General features: G+C 29.4%; 1 protein-coding gene across 2 annotated transcripts; it reads left to right on the plus strand.

Annotated features, from left to right (window-relative positions):
• The first annotated feature begins 3 nt into the window (after positions 1 to 3).
• LOC129306061 (protein POLLENLESS 3-like) lies at positions 4 to 16,141 on the plus strand. 2 transcript variants are annotated; one of them, XM_054946397.1, is made up of 7 exons: positions 4 to 72; positions 4,840 to 4,918; positions 11,273 to 11,521; positions 12,146 to 12,358; positions 14,249 to 14,397; positions 14,515 to 14,583; positions 14,781 to 16,141. In XM_054946397.1, exons 3-7 carry the CDS (start codon positions 11,324 to 11,326, stop codon positions 15,838 to 15,840), a joined length of 1,689 nt encoding a protein of 562 aa, XP_054802372.1. In that variant the 5' UTR covers positions 4 to 72; positions 4,840 to 4,918; positions 11,273 to 11,323; the 3' UTR covers positions 15,841 to 16,141. The 2 variants fall into 2 exon arrangements, with proteins under 2 accessions (XP_054802372.1, XP_054802371.1); XM_054946396.1 differs by having other exon boundaries at positions 29 to 159.
• Positions 16,142 to 16,700: the final 559 nt, after the last annotated feature.

A 16,700-nucleotide genomic window follows, 5' to 3' on the forward strand; every position in this document is an offset into this window, starting at 1 on the left:
TTGTAGACCTTCTTTACCTCCTCTTTGTAGCTGCTAGCAACATGCTGTTTTCTGTTGATTACTTCTGCAAAGGTACCCCGCAGTTAAAAATTATAAGCGTTAAAGCCATCAACTTAATTTGCATGGAATAGAAAGGTGCAAAAGAGGTTTTAAAAGAGGGTAAGCGAGCATCATCAATTGAGAAGAAAATTGAGCTTCGTTCCTCTGAATGCCTGATTTGGAGTTTTCTGATATTTTTATGCAATTTTTGCTCGTATCATTACACATTAGCATTTTTTTTTTTTCAACTTTAAGCTACCCTTTACTTAATACCAAACACAATAGATATTTTTCTGTTCGCTTTTGTTTTTTCTAAAATGCATAAAATTCATCTAAATTTTTAAGCAGTTGTATATAATTTCTTTATATTAAAATGTTTAAAATTAACTCCTTTAATCTTTAATTTTGTTTTTCAAAGTCTCATACTGTTAATTAATTCTATTATATTATTATTAGAGTTTACTATATCATATTAATGAAATATACAGGGCACATGATATGGAATTTTTTTTTAAACCACAATTTAAGGAGATTGCAAAACTGTAATTTTAACTTTTAACACACATGACTATGCTCTCATTTTTTTAATTGAGTGACATTGTTTTCATTCTTCATTTTTAACACAATTCAAGAGAAAAATTATAATTATTATTCTTTATCAATTAAAACAACCTTTTATATTAAACAAATAAAAGAAATCTAAAAGCATAAAATAAATAAAAATTTGTTCTTTAATACAAGAAAATTATACATTATTGATTACAAAAAAATAGGTAAATAATATAATTTTTGTACATTTATTATTGGCTTATATAAAATGTCATGTGATCTTCTATGTGACTTTTTTTAATTTGACATGACAAATTCTATTAATATGTAATTATCTCAAAATTCAGAAAAGTTTTATGTATTTTAATTTTTTTTATATAAAAAAGGTTTAGATGATTTACACCCAACATTATACATGGTTGAAAATGATATATTTTTTCTATTCACTTTGTTAGTGGTGAGAAAAAAAATATTTGATAAAATTTATAAATACTTATATATCATTATTAATTTAGGGTAATCAGAAGCTCTTAAATAAAAAGTTTATGTATATTTTTACATTTTATATTTACTTCCTTTTTTAACACTCAACGCTAACAAATGTTAATTAAATTTAATGATTTATGCATTTTTGCATCCACTTCATTAATATTATGATTATGCTTGCACTGTTCTTCACTTAAGGATGCTAAACGTTCTAGAGAAGAAGTTTAAAAATTCTTTTGTTCTTTAACCCTATAAAAAATAAAAAACAACTTGAGGGTATGAAGGAATCCAACAAGAGTTTTGTTTTTTTAGTACGATGATTGGATCCAATATTGGATCACCATTATTGACAAAAATATTGGAAAGTAACGAAAATTAGTATATGTATTTTCATAATATCTTATTAAAATATTAATACATTAATATTTAACAATTTAAATAATTATTTAGTTATAAATATTCTTTCAAAATTTGTTAATTTATTTTAAAATTAAGAGCTTAATTAGTGTATCTAAGATTCATAGGTGAATGTGAAATAAACTATGAATCTTCATTCAAAATTTATTATTCCTTCCTTAAAAATTTTGACTAATGAAAAAAATTGACTGGTAAATTTTGTGTGATGTTTTTTAAATAATAATATTTAAATTATTATGTATTGAAATATTATTATTTTAATAAGATATTATTAAAAACATATATAATATGTTTTAGTTACTTATGAGGGTTGTTACCCACAATGATGATCCAATAATTACTTAATAGCTGGTCAAAGTGGTTCATTAAAATGAGGAGAGATTCTGTTTCTCTCCCTTCCCATCATCTACCCTTCTTCTTCCCTTTCTAGTCATTAAATAAACATTTAGATAGTTTAGATTTGATTTCTTATAAAATTATTATTAAAATGTTAAAATATAAAAAGATATAAATAATAAATTTCAAATTGCTAAAATTTAATATGAACAATTAAAAAAGGATAAAAGTGTAAATTTAATCATAAACTATTTTTTGAAGAGCATCCAGTATCATATACTATGGATGAGTGTAAAATAAATCATCAACTAGCAAAAAATGAAGCATGCAATCTTCCATCAATTTATGCCCAACGTTTGTTTATCGTCTTCCCAACTTTCCAAATCTCCGTCGAATGTTGCAAGGTGTGCTTGTTTGTTGTGTGTACATCTACCGCAAGGCATGGGTGCGATGATTTTTTTGGGGGGGCATTAAGGGGCTGCTGTCACTGCTAGCTTCTCCCTGAACCAGAAGCTACTTCTCTCAAGGACAAAGACTAGGCTTAACATCTGGAATTAGTTGTGTGCTAAGTTATTAGCTATGCAAGAACACTTGAATGTATAAAGATTGAAGATAGTCTCATGACCAGCTTCACTTTTTATTGAAATCTTGAAATTCCTTTTCTCTTTTTGTGATTGAAATCTTGAAATCCCCCTACACCAAAAGTGGATACATATCTTGTCTCTACATACTGCCTTGGCTTATGATTTTCCTTGTGAGAAAGACACAGAATCTCTACAATTAATAAACTTCATCCCTGTTATTTGTAACATAAAAAAATTATCCCCTTAATTAATTAAACTAATAAAAGGGTAATTATGTATATTTAAGTATAATTGGGTTTGAGAATGGTTAGAGATGACTAATAAGCCTATTGAGTTTAACTTTAGCCATTGGATTGGTTTGGAAGTGAATTGGGCCACCTAGACTCAAATTGTAGAGAGAAAATTAAAATTTGACCCATTGTGCATTATACTATAACATAATGGATTCACGTCGTAGTATAATGTCAAGAATCAGCTCTTTTAAAATAAGTGAAAAAATGTTTGAAACAAATATAAAGAAACCAGAAAAAAGGAAGAGTGATAGAGAGAGTATTTTATCTATTAAGGCATTAATTTTTGGACATTTTGGAGGTGATTGAAGCTTGATTTCACCTAGGTATGTTTTTCTTATCTTTTTTTCCCCTCTCTACATGTTTTAGAAGTAAGATTTAAGGTTAGAAGATGATAATTTTTGAACTTAGGGCTATTAGGTCATAACCCATTAGTCTAAATGGGACTAATGTAAGTTGTTTGAGTTAAATAAACCTAGCTTTGATGAGTTTGAGCATTCTTGAGCTTGGACTCAGTAATATGGACAAAATTATGCCCTAAAATGCCATAAAAAGTGGTGATTGAGGTAAGTAGTTGCCATTGGCATTAATTAAGGAGTTTGTTAGTATTAGTTGGAGCCAACGGGAGTTAATAAACTTAATGTTGTGATTAAACTAAAGAGTTGAGAGTTTTTGGTGATTAAAGTGTTGAAATTTGAGAGTTGAAAATGTGTAATTTGTGACATTGATGATAATTTTGAGATTAGTGATTATTTAAGTTGTTGAGAGCTAAATGAAGTTAATGAAAGTTAATGAACTCAATTGACATGAAGTTGATCTTGTAGTTGAGAAATTTAGTTATTAAAGTATGAAATTAGTGTTGGAAATGGTAATTTTGATTATTATTAGTTATGGGTGTTAATGTTAATTGTAAACTAACCTCGTGAAACACTGGTGAATTTGAATTAGCTCAAAAAGCAAGTTATGATTGAGAGGTAATCTTTGACCTCTCTAATAGTTGAGGTAACCAGGAGAAATTTAGCTTGTGTATTTATTTGATTAATTGATTATTCGCGTATGAAGAATTATTTGAAAGCCATGATATATTTTATAAATCTATATTTGATGCAAGTTGTGACAAAATGAATAAGTTTATGTAATGTAATAAAATTGATGTAAATGAAAATTGTAAAGATATATGTTATGTATGCTTGTTGTTATGATTAGACATGAAAGTGTGTATGGGTGATTATGAAAGAGGAAAATTGTGAATTTGAGATGTATTGAGCATGATTGTGTTGTGATATTGATGAGCATGACATGATGATTTATGTCTAAAAATTGCATGTTACGTGTTGAACATTTGTATATGGCATAATCATATAAGGTGGGAGTTCACCTATAAGGAGAGTAGTAGATGTTATATATCCACGTGGTATTAGTGGCTTACCGTTGAAATCGAAAGCTAGCTAGATTGCCAACTGTTGGAATTAGGAGTTAGTATTGTCCCATTATTGTATAGGGACTGTTTCACTTGTTCTTCGAATGACTCAAACCTAACGAATCTCTACTGATTCATGAAGAGGTCGAACTAGAGGCACGACACCATATGGTCGTTAGTATTGAGAGAAACCATGCCACACAAATGAGTGTAGTAACTTTGGCCGAGCAACTCCTTACAAGTGGAAGGCTTGAAAGGCCTAAGCTTATGGATATAGCCTACTAAATAGCCATAATTTCATGTCAAAGGTATCAAAAGGGTATAAGGTTGTCATTAATCATACATATCATATCCCAACTATATGGTTGTTATTGTTATGGTTTGGCATAATTTGACAGGGGCATATAGTTGTTAGTATTGTGACCTCATGTGTTTTGATGCATATTATTATATGACCACATGGTTATTATTTTTATAATATTGCTCGTCTTATAAAAGGTACATGGTTGTTATTGTAACCTTTGCATGTTAAGTATTATGATGTCACATGATTGCTAGCTTTTTTTGACTAAATGAATTACGTGGTTTAATGTGTGAACACACTTTTTGTTTGATTATGCCACTTACATCACTATGATTAATTAACATGTATTTGTATAGGTTAGATTGACTTTGGTTATTGAGTGATTGTACTCATCTCTCATTTAACATTTTACAGGTGCTAACTTGGATCAAGGCAATGGGAAAGTACTAAAGGCTTGGGAACCTTATTTCCTAATATAGGCCTCGTTATTTTGGTACGTATATATATGCAACTAATTTGATAATGCCAACTAGAAAAATGTATATTTTGATATTTCATGTGTCATTTAATTATTTATGTTAATTGGTTGTATTTTGGGCCTTATAATGGTGTGTTGTGATTTGAGAAGTTTGGGCAGGGTCCAAAACATTAGTGCAAGTATGACTTTAAAGTTTAAGATGATTGTAATTGAAAATTGTGAGGTTTAATATCAACATGCTTCCCTATTTGCTTTTGATGAATTTGGGTTTGAGGAGTAAAAATATAATACGTGGCATATATGTATATTATTGTGTGTTACATAGGTCATCTTAAGTCTTTTGAGTATAGTCTAGGTAGTTGTGTGGGTTAGTGGCACTTTAGTTGAGTTTTAGCCACTTTAACAGTTGAAAAATGTGAGAAAGTAATAGTTTTAGTTTTGAGTATTTTTGATATAATAGAATTTGTAAATGAGACCAATGCCATTAACTAGTTCATTGAATTAGATTTTCGTGAATATTTAGATTATCGCAATTGGACATCGGACGGTGATTTGGGGCACGTCAAAAGTTTGGTCAGAGATCCACAATGATAGCATGTTGCTGTCATGGGTTTTACATTTTACACCACAACGTAAAATTTTATGCCATGGCGTAATTCCAAACTTTGCTGAAGTGTGCTTACTATGCCTTATGTCGTAGCATATTTGTATTATGCTGTGGCGCATTGTGCTAGAATTGTTATTTTGGCTCTGTTAACCCTAAATTGATTTGTTACTGTATGTGGTATGATTTTCACACTCCTATATATGTTTCTTCTCTATTTTAAATTAGTTATATTGAATTTTAAAGTTCAAGTTATTAAACTTGGGATCCCAACTCTTAAAGGTTTATATTTTCAAATGAAATTGTTGTTTGATTATGAAGTGAGTATTTTAATACTTGTTTTGAAACTTTTTAAATTATAATAGATCTTTGATTTGTCTTTTTCTTCCTATTATGGTTAGTCTTTTATTAACTGATTAAAGTCTATAACTATAGTTTTGTAATGTATGGTTTAATCCATCTTTATCATGGAGATTTTAGCTAAGTACTTGGATAATAAGGAGAATGTTACATTTTTCATTGGTAAGGTCCTTTCCACAATGGTCACAGACTTTTAATTATAGACACTTTCAAAGTTCTAAAATTTGTCCAACATTCATCTTCTAGAAAAAAAAATATTGCCAAGAAAAAGTACATTTTTCCTTAAACCAATCAAAACAATTGATTTGAAGCTATTCTCTGGGTGATCAAAATAATGATTGTATATGCACAATGTATATTGGTTTCACAAAGACAATTTCAGGACAATTCTAGGTTGAAGAAGATGAAGTTGAAGAGATCAGAGGAGTCATTGATGGAAAAACAAAGAATAGAATGTAGGTCTCACAAAATTGAGTTAACGGACATTAGGCATAAATTGACAGAATTTTGCACATGCTTCATTTTTGTTAGTTGATGGTTTATTTTATACCACCTCATAATATAGATCTCAGATGCTCTTTAAAAAATAATTCATAACTAAATTTGTACATATATCCATTAAAAATATAATAAAAATAAAATAAAATGATATATTTTATAGGAGATCAAATGTGGGCCATTTAAATATCAATCTAGTGGTTAAAAATTAGGAAGAGAATGGAAAGAGGGTGGGAAGGAAAGAGAAGAGAATTATCCCTCATCAAATGATATTTTAGTTTTTTACATGGATAGTAAATAGCATTAGTTTCTTAAAATTTATTTATAATTTATCAAACTTAATTGATATTAATTTTTTCATAAGATACTTATTTGTAATTTTTTGAATCTTTTTTTGGGTAATTTTTGAGATTCTTTTTTATAATTTTCTAGTTAACTAACAGTTAAAATTAAGGTAGAAGTAATATTATAACATTTTTAAATGTTGAAGGGGAATATTGTAAAAAAAAAAAAAGTTAGAGTCTTTTATGATCTTAGATAAGTAATTTAAGAACTAAATTATCCTTTAACCCTTTATTTACTTATATTTACATAGTCATATTGCTTGGGAAAAAATCTATCTGTTTTGGCCTATGTGTGAATTTTTTTATTGTTGTTTACAAGTATCCTTCTATTATTAGACATTGATTTACCATGTTGTGAAAAATTGATTCCTTTTACTAAACTAAACCTCCCTTAATATTTGTGAAACTATATATAAGTAGTACGTTGAAAATTAAAATCTTATTAAGTTGCGGTAAGACTCAATAACATTATATGAAACATTTAAACTTGAAATTAAATAGATTGGAAGTGAAGAAGACAGTTTGAATGTTCTGAGTGCTTTCAAACAAATAAGCCAATGGCCCCCCCTTTTTAAACATGAAATATCTTTTATCACATCAAGACTAATTTACAATAAACCTTATTCCCTTGAAAAAAAATTGACTATATAGATTGCACAATATCATTATATTTTATTATCAACTAAATTTTTAAAAATATTATTAATTAAAAGGTCTCGTTTAACTTTAATAAATATTTTCTTCAATTTTTCTTTATTTTTTTTATAGGGATTAAGGTTATATGTTCTACTCTTTTGTAGGTAAACACAAAAAATTAATTTAATTATTTTTATACAATAAAATAAGCGCCTATTGTAGTAAAAAATTTAAAAAAATAAAAAATAAAAAGCCTGGAGAAGTAATTGGTTTATCAAAAGAAAATCCAAAATTTTCTATAAGTTATTATTGCTTTTTGAAAGGAGTGTTCAGTGTAACACCCTCAAATTTACATACCGATTTTTCATAAATTATTAAAACCATTATCATGGTAGAAAATTTTCTTACCATGATACATCCAAGACATAACACAAGTCTTAAAATATCTAAAAAGGCAATTAAAACCATGAGAGACAAACATAATCCTCATGTCATGATATTCAAATTAGATCATAAATCAAGAGGGACAGACATAATCCTCTTGGTCATATAAATACTTTTAATAAAAAGGATTAGAGTTTACATGTTTCACAAAGAAGATATGTCCTAAGTTGGCACAAGATACATTATATAATCTAAAATAAGAAGCAACGTAAAAGATGGTGTCTCATACACCATAGTTACACCTCTGGTGCTTTCTCGACCGGACTCGCTCCTGTAAAAATATTAACCACAAGGAATGAGACTTAAAAGTCCCAGTAACCAAAAATTAATATGTAATGATGCATGCGGATGTAACTAATCATGCGATTGCTAAGTGGACACACAAAACATTTAACCGAAACAATACTTTCAAACAAACCGAACAAGTATTTAATTTGCATGACTGCACCTTATATCCTCCTTTCGCCATGCTCGGACGCCAAATCACCTGGCCAAAGGTGAGTTGGACCAAGCGACACGCCACTCATTGGGTCCAATGAGGGCTTACCACGTGGTAATAATTAACCGAACAAAAATTCCCATTAACACCATATATTAAAATACCCTGACAAGTCATGCATCATTCAAATATCCAAACAGGAATATATCCAAACAATAATATCTCATCATGATAAACAAAAATAAATTTTTAACCCACTTGGCAATGATTTCAAACAAGTATATAACATTATTTATTTTTAATAATTCATAATTTTTTCAACAACAAAACAACACATAACCATTCACAAACACACCCATCACAACACATTAATAATGGTTACCTTGTGTCTTGAATAACAAGTTCCCCTTCACAACTTCTTTTTCACCACTATCTTTGTCAATATAATCTATATAATTATTTCATAATATTATATATTAATTTTAGATTAAAATAAATAACTCTAATTTAAAGAGTTAGAAAGTCTTAGATCTATAATCCATATTAACACTAATTTAAGATTTATGCCTCATTTAACTTTCAAATTCTTTTTTAAAATTCTCGTACCCTAATAAACTATATTTTTTTATCCTCAAATCACTTCTAGTATCATAATTTCATCCTTCTATATTCTAATAATTCATCCAAAAATAAATTAAAAATTTTAGAATTATTCTGAAACCTCAAATTACCTTTCTATAACCTCAAAAATACTTATTCATACTTAAATAAATATTTAATAATCATAGGTTTATCCCTACATCTCAGATTCCACATAAATTCAACCATATAGATCTAGATTTTAACTCAAAAATTCTTAAACATGAGTTTCAACCTCAAAAAAATATTCTATAATATTTATTATATCCCTAAGAGTTTTAACCTATATTTTTAATCCATCATAACATCAGATTAACTATCCTATAGAAAAATTTTAATCAGAATATTTACTCTATCCTACAAAATAATCATATCACTAGAAAGCTAATATTATTTAGAAAATAACTATAAAATTAATTTTGTAATTAAATAAATTTTTAAATGCTAATCTAAACAGGAAAGTTAGAACATACCTGAAGAAAAAAAAAATAATCCCCCCTTGCGAGAAAATGCCGAGCAACGTGAGAGGAAGAGAGAAAAATAATATAAAAATGAGATTATGGGTCCCAAAATTATATTATTTAAAAAAACTATAGGTCTGAATTTAATTATTCAAACCTTTGGGCTGTTACTTGTAATTTTTTCTAAATTGCATCTTGGGTCCTTAGCTGCAATTTTCACAAATTATAAAATTTTTCATTTTGCTTCTGCTGCTCCTTATCCTCCTCCTTTTATATGTGAGGAGACACCTCTCCTTCCCACATCTAAATGATGTGGGACTTACACAGTACCTCTTTTTTTTTTTTTACTTTCTTTCTTCTTATTTTTTTTACTCACACACACACATATATTTTTTTATTCTAAATCTTAAAATTATATCTTAATAAAATATTTTTATATAATTTTTAAACCTAAGTTTTAAATTCATAATTAAATTTCTAACTATATTATTATTTCTAAATAATCTCAAATAATATAAATTCCTATTATTATTATCATTTTTTTAATAAAAATTTAAATTTCACAACAATGTTTTTTTTGTCTAAAAAAAATCAGGATGTTACATTCAGTGTTTAACCACTTAGTGACACTTTCAAGATGAAATTTTTTTACGAAAGGATGATAGATATTTTATTATTAAAAAATATAAAGTATTTTTAATTAAATTTTATTCTCAATAAAGTAGTTATTTATTTTTAAACTAACTCTATTTTTTATATTTACCTCCATTTAATAGGTTGTTTCATCCTAAAATAAATATAAAGTAATTTATTTAATTAAGGTACTTTTGAAAAAAGATAATGATTACATTTTGAAGGATTAAAAATATTTTATATTTTTAAAAATTTAATCCCTTAAAAAATACCTTATATTTTTGAATGGATGGAGTAAATATTAAAACAAGAATTAATTACAATTATATTCTTAATAACTTTTTTAAAAAATAACTTGCAAATATCGATTTGAATAGTTGTAAATTTATGACTTCTAATTACAAATAAAAAATTTAAATATAAATATAACTTTTAATTTATAATTGAGATTAATTTTTTTAATCATTTGAATTAATATTTATAATTTATTTTTAAAAAATTTCTTTGAGACCTAACTATTATAAATTTTCTCTTTGAAAATTTTATTGTCATTCTTCTTTTTTTTTTTCAGATTTAAATTCTCTGAAATTGGAATCAGTGAATTTAGGTGAAGTTTTTTTTTCTTTTCCAAATATGAGGTATTTTAAATCTTTTAAGATGTCATTAATAATTTTTTTTTTTCAAAAATACCCTTAAGTAAGGGTAGTAATTAAAAGGATTTTCTAATGAGAGATACTATTAAATAAAGATAAATATATAGAATATATAATTTTAAAGATTATTGACTAATTCATTGAAAGAATAATTTAGTTAAAATGTTTAATAATATTTCAAAAGAATATGAAATGAAAATGAGAAAATAAAAAATGCATTTTTGTTAAAAAAAAATAACAACATTTTAATAATTTTTTAGGATAATTTTTTTCTCAATTTATAAAAATTTATGTGAGAATGTTTGGTGTATCCAAATTGTTATTTTTTTTTTTACCAAACTACTTAAATTGCTTTTTAATAGATAAAAAAATTGTTCTTCGGAGCGATCCCGCAGGTGCGTCCCTAGTCACTGCTCACTACTCACCAGTCAGTAATCAACAGTCACCAACGAACCATTGCCAACGGCTAGTAATTATAAAACGGCTAGTTTCTTTTCCAAATTTCTTTCACCTTTCTCCATTTTCCTCTTCACTTTCTCTCCTCACACCACTCATTGCTACTTCTCTTTCTTTCTCTCCCTTAAATGATTTCTCTCTCCCCTTTTTGCCTTTCCAAGAAGTCGCATTTCTCTTATCCTCTAAACACTTCTGGGTTCAGTCGACGAGACGTTTTCCCGGGAAATTTCCGCTGAACTTTCTTCTCCCTGTAATGGCGTTCGACAGAAGCTCTCCGGCGAGATGCTTTTTCACGCCACCGTCTACTTGGAAATCAAGGCCGGTCCCACCGTCGACGCCAATTTCAGAAAAGAAGAGAACATCGCAGTCGGCTAACAAAGGTGATCTTTTCCATGTTATTCACAAGGTGCCTGCTGGTGACTCACCCTACGTTAAGGCCAAGCATGTTCAGGTAACAACATGGACTTTAATTCCTTGTCTTTCTTTTTGAAAGTTTTAAACTTTTGTCTCTCGCATCAGTTAATCTTGATCAGGCTTCCTTATTCGTTTCTTGGTCTTGTAATTTCTTTCATGGGAGAAGGGAAGACTTTTTTTGCCAAGAAAAATATATCTAAATTTACGATATAGTGCTCTTTGATGAAGTATGGTAGTGAATTTTGTTTCAGTGGGGGCAAGAGAAGAACTTTATACAAAAATTTTGATTTTGATTTCCGGTGATGCTATTCATTTGATAGATTCTTAAGTATGAGCCATGAGGCTCCCTGTTCTCTATTATAGTAGCTAATATGGATTAACATGAAAAAAAAATTGATTGATTTGAAGGACTTGTTCAAATATGTGAGGCTCAGTATCTTGCAATGAAAAATGGCAGTTTCTCTTTTCAGAGCCTTGTAATGTTTCTACCAGTTTAACTATTTCTTTTACAAGACTGACCGTCTAGAGTGAGATTAGATATAGAGAGAGAGAAATCAGAGAATGAGTATAAAGAAGTAAGCGACTCATACAGTCACTTTTTCTTTTTATTAGATGATCCAATTTGCATAGTTTTGAATCTCAATATGTGGGGATTTCACAGTTGGTGGATAAGGATCCAGGAAGGGCAATATCTATGTTCTGGGGAGCCATAAATGCTGGAGATCGTGTGGAGAGTGCATTGAAGGACATGGCGTTAGTGATGAAACAGTTGAATCGATCTGATGAGGCCATTGAAGCTATCAAATCTTTCCGTCATCTCTGTCCTTCTGATTCTCAGGAATCTCTGGATAACATCTTAGTTGAACTCTACAAGGTAAACAAACATCCATCTTCTTTCTTTCCGCTCATTCATTCTCTGCACATTATAGTTTGTGTGTGTGTGTGTGTGTGTGTGTCTTCATGAGAGAAAAAGGAAGGGAAAATCACTTAGAGGTCTCATAGGAGCAATTTAACATCAAGAAGTCCCATAGATCTTAATTGTAAATAAGTTTTGGTGTGCATTTACCAAAATGACCACTAGGAGAGTTTTTTTTTTTAAAACAAGGGCATTTTGGTAAATGCACTCCAAACCTTATTTACAATTAAGGTCTATGGGACTTCAAAGTTATCTTTTTCATTTCATGGGACTTTTTGGAAATTAAATTGCTTCTATGGACCTCTTAGTGATTTTTCCAAAAGGGAAGTACCACATGCTATAAAGAGCTTCCCTTATTGGAAGGTGTCAACTCTCTTTTTGTTGAACTCTGCAAGGCCAGCCGCCATTTTCTTCCTTTCACTCTGCAAGGTGTCAACTTCTTTCATAGCCTTTATTGACAGTTTTACACATAATAGTTTGTGTGTGAGAGAGTGAGAGAGAAGAATACTGTCATGTTCTATGCAGCTAGACTTTTTAGTGTGAACTCAACAGAGCAACCACCGTTTTCTTCCTTTCTATCATGCTTCTTTCTAGCCATTTAGTGTCTGCAAGACAGTCGCACATGATTGTAAATGAGTGTCCGTGTGCATTCACATACATCCATATATGAGAGAGATAAAGATAGATAGACGGATAGATAGGTATAGAGAGAGAGAGAGAGAGAGGCAGTGTTATGCAGAACTTGACTTTTGATTGGTATTTCTCATTTTGTTGAAGTGTTTTTTTTTTAAATTTTTTTAAAAGCATTTCTCCTGAGTAATTTTGATTACCATATCCATAGATTTTAACATGGTAAATGGTAAAGATGGGTTCAGATCTTATAAGAAGTTGACTTCTCCATGTTATAACCCATGGGAAAACCTCTTCCCAGATGTGATCGAGTGTTCACATTATTACTGATGATTGCAGCTTCATATAAATATAACCTTAACCAAACATGTAATTGACTATGAAAGATTAATTTTAGGTAATTTGCTTCATGCAAGGAATAAGGCTTGTTGTTGCTGTTAGGAATCAGAAAAAGCTATACCTTAAACTTTCATTATTTAGCATTTGATAATTATCAAATTAAGATTGCAGCATTTCATTTGGGCATTTTTTTTTTAAAAAAATATAGTAACCTCTCTATTTACTTTTAAACCTTTGGTGTGGCATACCCTGTGATAGAAGGATAAGTTTTGTAGGGTGGATGGAATCTTTGCAGTGTTTGGGAAAGAAACTAAAATTGTGAATGAAAATGATACTCATAATACAAAATCCAAAAAAAATGATAAGAAAATAGTGATATGATTGAGTAATGATAATGAGGTATAACAAAGATGGTATAAAAGTTGTCTCATTTTCCAATTTCCATACACTGCCCCTTTCCCTCTTCTATTTTCCTACACAACCGAATACACTATGTTGGATGTTGGACTACAACTGCTCCCTCTAGTCCCTATTAGGGTTTTTTTTTTTGGAAGGATTTTTTGGTCCTTAATATAAGGCAAATGGATGGTCATTTACCTTTTTCCAATTTTACCCCATGAGAAAGAATGCATCATATTCAAGAAAATTTATTTTTACTTTTACTATTCATATTTTTAATAGGGGTAAATTTGGATTTTTGTTTTTATTTTAAGACATATTTAATGAGTTAATTGTCATTTATTGGTTCTGGTTACATTGTTGAAAGCGTTTTATAATAAGGATCAGATGGAGTATATGATGTCAACTATTCGATTTATGATAGGTTTATGCCCTGTTAGGAAAGTATTCATTATTCGCAACATCATTTTGTAATTGCAGAGATCAGGAAGGATTGACGAAGAGATTGCAATGCTTCAACAGAAACTGAAGAAGATTGAAGATGGTGTTACTTTTGTTGGAAAGAGAACAAAACAAGCAAGATCTCAAGGGAAGAAGGTTCATATAACTGTTGAACAGGAGATATCAAGGTAGAATTTTTTTTTAAAAAAAATAATTTTTTGTTCATGCTCTTCCTTCTTATTTTTATTCAGTTCTTTAATCAGGCCTTGTTCTCTAATATTACTTTGAATCTCCTTCAATGCCAGGATATTGGGAAACCTTGCCTGGGCTTACATGCAAAAAGGTGATTACAAAAGTGCTGAAGAACATTACAGGTGAGATTTTATATACATAAACTTTATAATTATTTTTTTAAATGCAGGAATGACTCACATTTTAATTTAGCATCTTAATTAACTGTCACTTTTGCATGAAAATGTGACAATGGCAAAATTGTTTGCATGCAGCAAATTAAAATTTTTATGAAATTAGACTCTAAAATTTTCACTTCATTTTGTGTCTTTCTTCCCAGAAAAGCACTGTCTTTTGAGCCTGATAGGAACAAGCAGTGCAACCTAGCAATATGCTTGATGCAAATGAACAATATCACAGAAGCAAAGTTTCTGCTTCAGGCAGTAAGTGCCGCCTATAAGAACAGAAAGATTGATGACTCTTTTGCTAAATCTTATGAACGTGCTTCCCAGATTCTAACTGAGATAGAGTCACAGTCAAAGTCACAGTCACAGCGACTGTTTCGACTAGTAGTAGACAAGGAGTGTAAAGAAAAGCCTCTGGAGCAAACCCAAAACTCCATTGATGAACAGAAAAAAGGTTCTTACTTTGAAAGTTCATCTGGGAAAAGGTCTGGAAGGGTTCATAACGTTCTTCCTCCTCATACAGAACCAAAAAAATGTTCATGGGTCTTCAACAATATTGGCTGTCAAGGAAGGGAAATCTGGGGTGATGTCAATTCAATTAGAAGATCTCCTTATGAGATGTGTGATAACACAGCGTTTGTGAAGTTTCCAGGAAAGGTCAAACATGGAGCAAACGAATCTGCAAGTTGTGCTGTTGACACACAGAAAAATAATCAGTGTTCTGGTCTGTGTGCTGCAAATTCTGCTGTTGTTGGAAATGGGAAGTCATTATTGTTGAATAAAAGCTGGGCAGATATGGTGGAAGAAGATGAAGAAGAGTTATATAGTGGAGGGTACACAACTTTTGAGGGTGGTGATCAAGCTGATGATGACAATGAAGAAGTGTTCAATGATGAAAATTGGAACATGAACATAATTTGCCAAAAGCTTGGACCACTGGACCCCAAAGATGATGGATCTGAATCTGGGGAAGTCTTCTGGCCGAGGAATCCTACAGTGAGGCGTTCTTTGTGTTTTGATCAGCAGATGATGACACCAGATCCATCAACAGGTTTCTTTTGTTCATCCACATCACCAAACAACAAGACTTCAAACTCAGAAAACCAAAGAATGCTAATGAAGGAAAAGGATTTCATTTTTCAGGAGAAAAAACCTGCAAGGAGAAACAGGTTGCAGGTTTTTCAGGATATTACACTTAACCCAGGAACCCCATGAGCTATGATCTACGCATGACACAGGCTACAGGACATATGACAATATATATAGTGCTGATAAATCTTTTTTTTTCCCCCTCTAAAACATTTCATAGCCCATGAACTTGAATTCATTCATTTGTATGATAAAAGGAGTATGTTATTACAATACATAATGAGCACACGGTAAAGTATTCTGTTGATGGATTTGGCTCATTCATTCTCTTGTACTTACTTATGATGTTATATTGTATCAGTTGATAATAAATTCATGTTCATACATCTCTATTCTTTTGAAGATTATGCTTCAGTTCAAAAAATTTCATCATCGTGTTTAGATTCTGAACCTGTTTCATTTTAGCCGATAGAAATGTGGTGCTGACAGATTTACCTTGTTGTGGTAGTTATTATGAAAGGCTTGTGTAGTTGGGCTTCCATCTAGACAACTACTTATAATTTACTAAATGTCTCTTAAACACATACAATAATCTCCATCCCAAATTATAGATATTATATTTTTGAAAAAATTAATCATTTAATCTGTGTAGCTTTAACTCAGTTTAACCCAATCTAAGTTAGTTTTTATAATTTTAACTCAGTTATAATTTAGTTTATAATTTTGATTTGATGCAACTCAATCTCTATAATTTTAATAATTTAAAATATTGATTTCTATATTTTTAGAAAATATAATTATAAAGATTAAAATTATTTTAAAATTATACTTTTAATAATATTTTTAATTTTAAAATTTAAATTATTTTAAATGTCAAAATAATTTAAATATTTATAATTTAATTTTTTAAAATATAAGGATCAATATTTTAAATGGTTAAAATTATAAAAAATGATTTATTTCAAGTTAAAATTTAAGAACTAAGT

This window comes from Prosopis cineraria, unplaced genomic scaffold (genome assembly GCF_029017545.1).
Source record: "Prosopis cineraria cultivar Desert tree isolate PC_DT_omini unplaced genomic scaffold, ASM2901754v1 PC3, whole genome shotgun sequence".
NCBI classification, from domain to species: domain Eukaryota; kingdom Viridiplantae; phylum Streptophyta; class Magnoliopsida; order Fabales; family Fabaceae; genus Prosopis; species Prosopis cineraria.

Coding starts and splice junctions, on each gene's coding strand:
- LOC129306061 (XM_054946397.1), top strand. CDS start 11,324: ATGGCGTTCGACAGAAGCTCTCCGGCGAGATGCTTTTTCACGCCACCG. Junction 11,522..12,145: donor TTAAGGCCAAGCATGTTCAG/GTAACAACATGG, acceptor GGGATTTCACAG/TTGGTGGATAAGGATCCAGG. Junction 14,584..14,780: donor AGTGCTGAAGAACATTACAG/GTGAGATTTTAT, acceptor CTTTCTTCCCAG/AAAAGCACTGTCTTTTGAGC.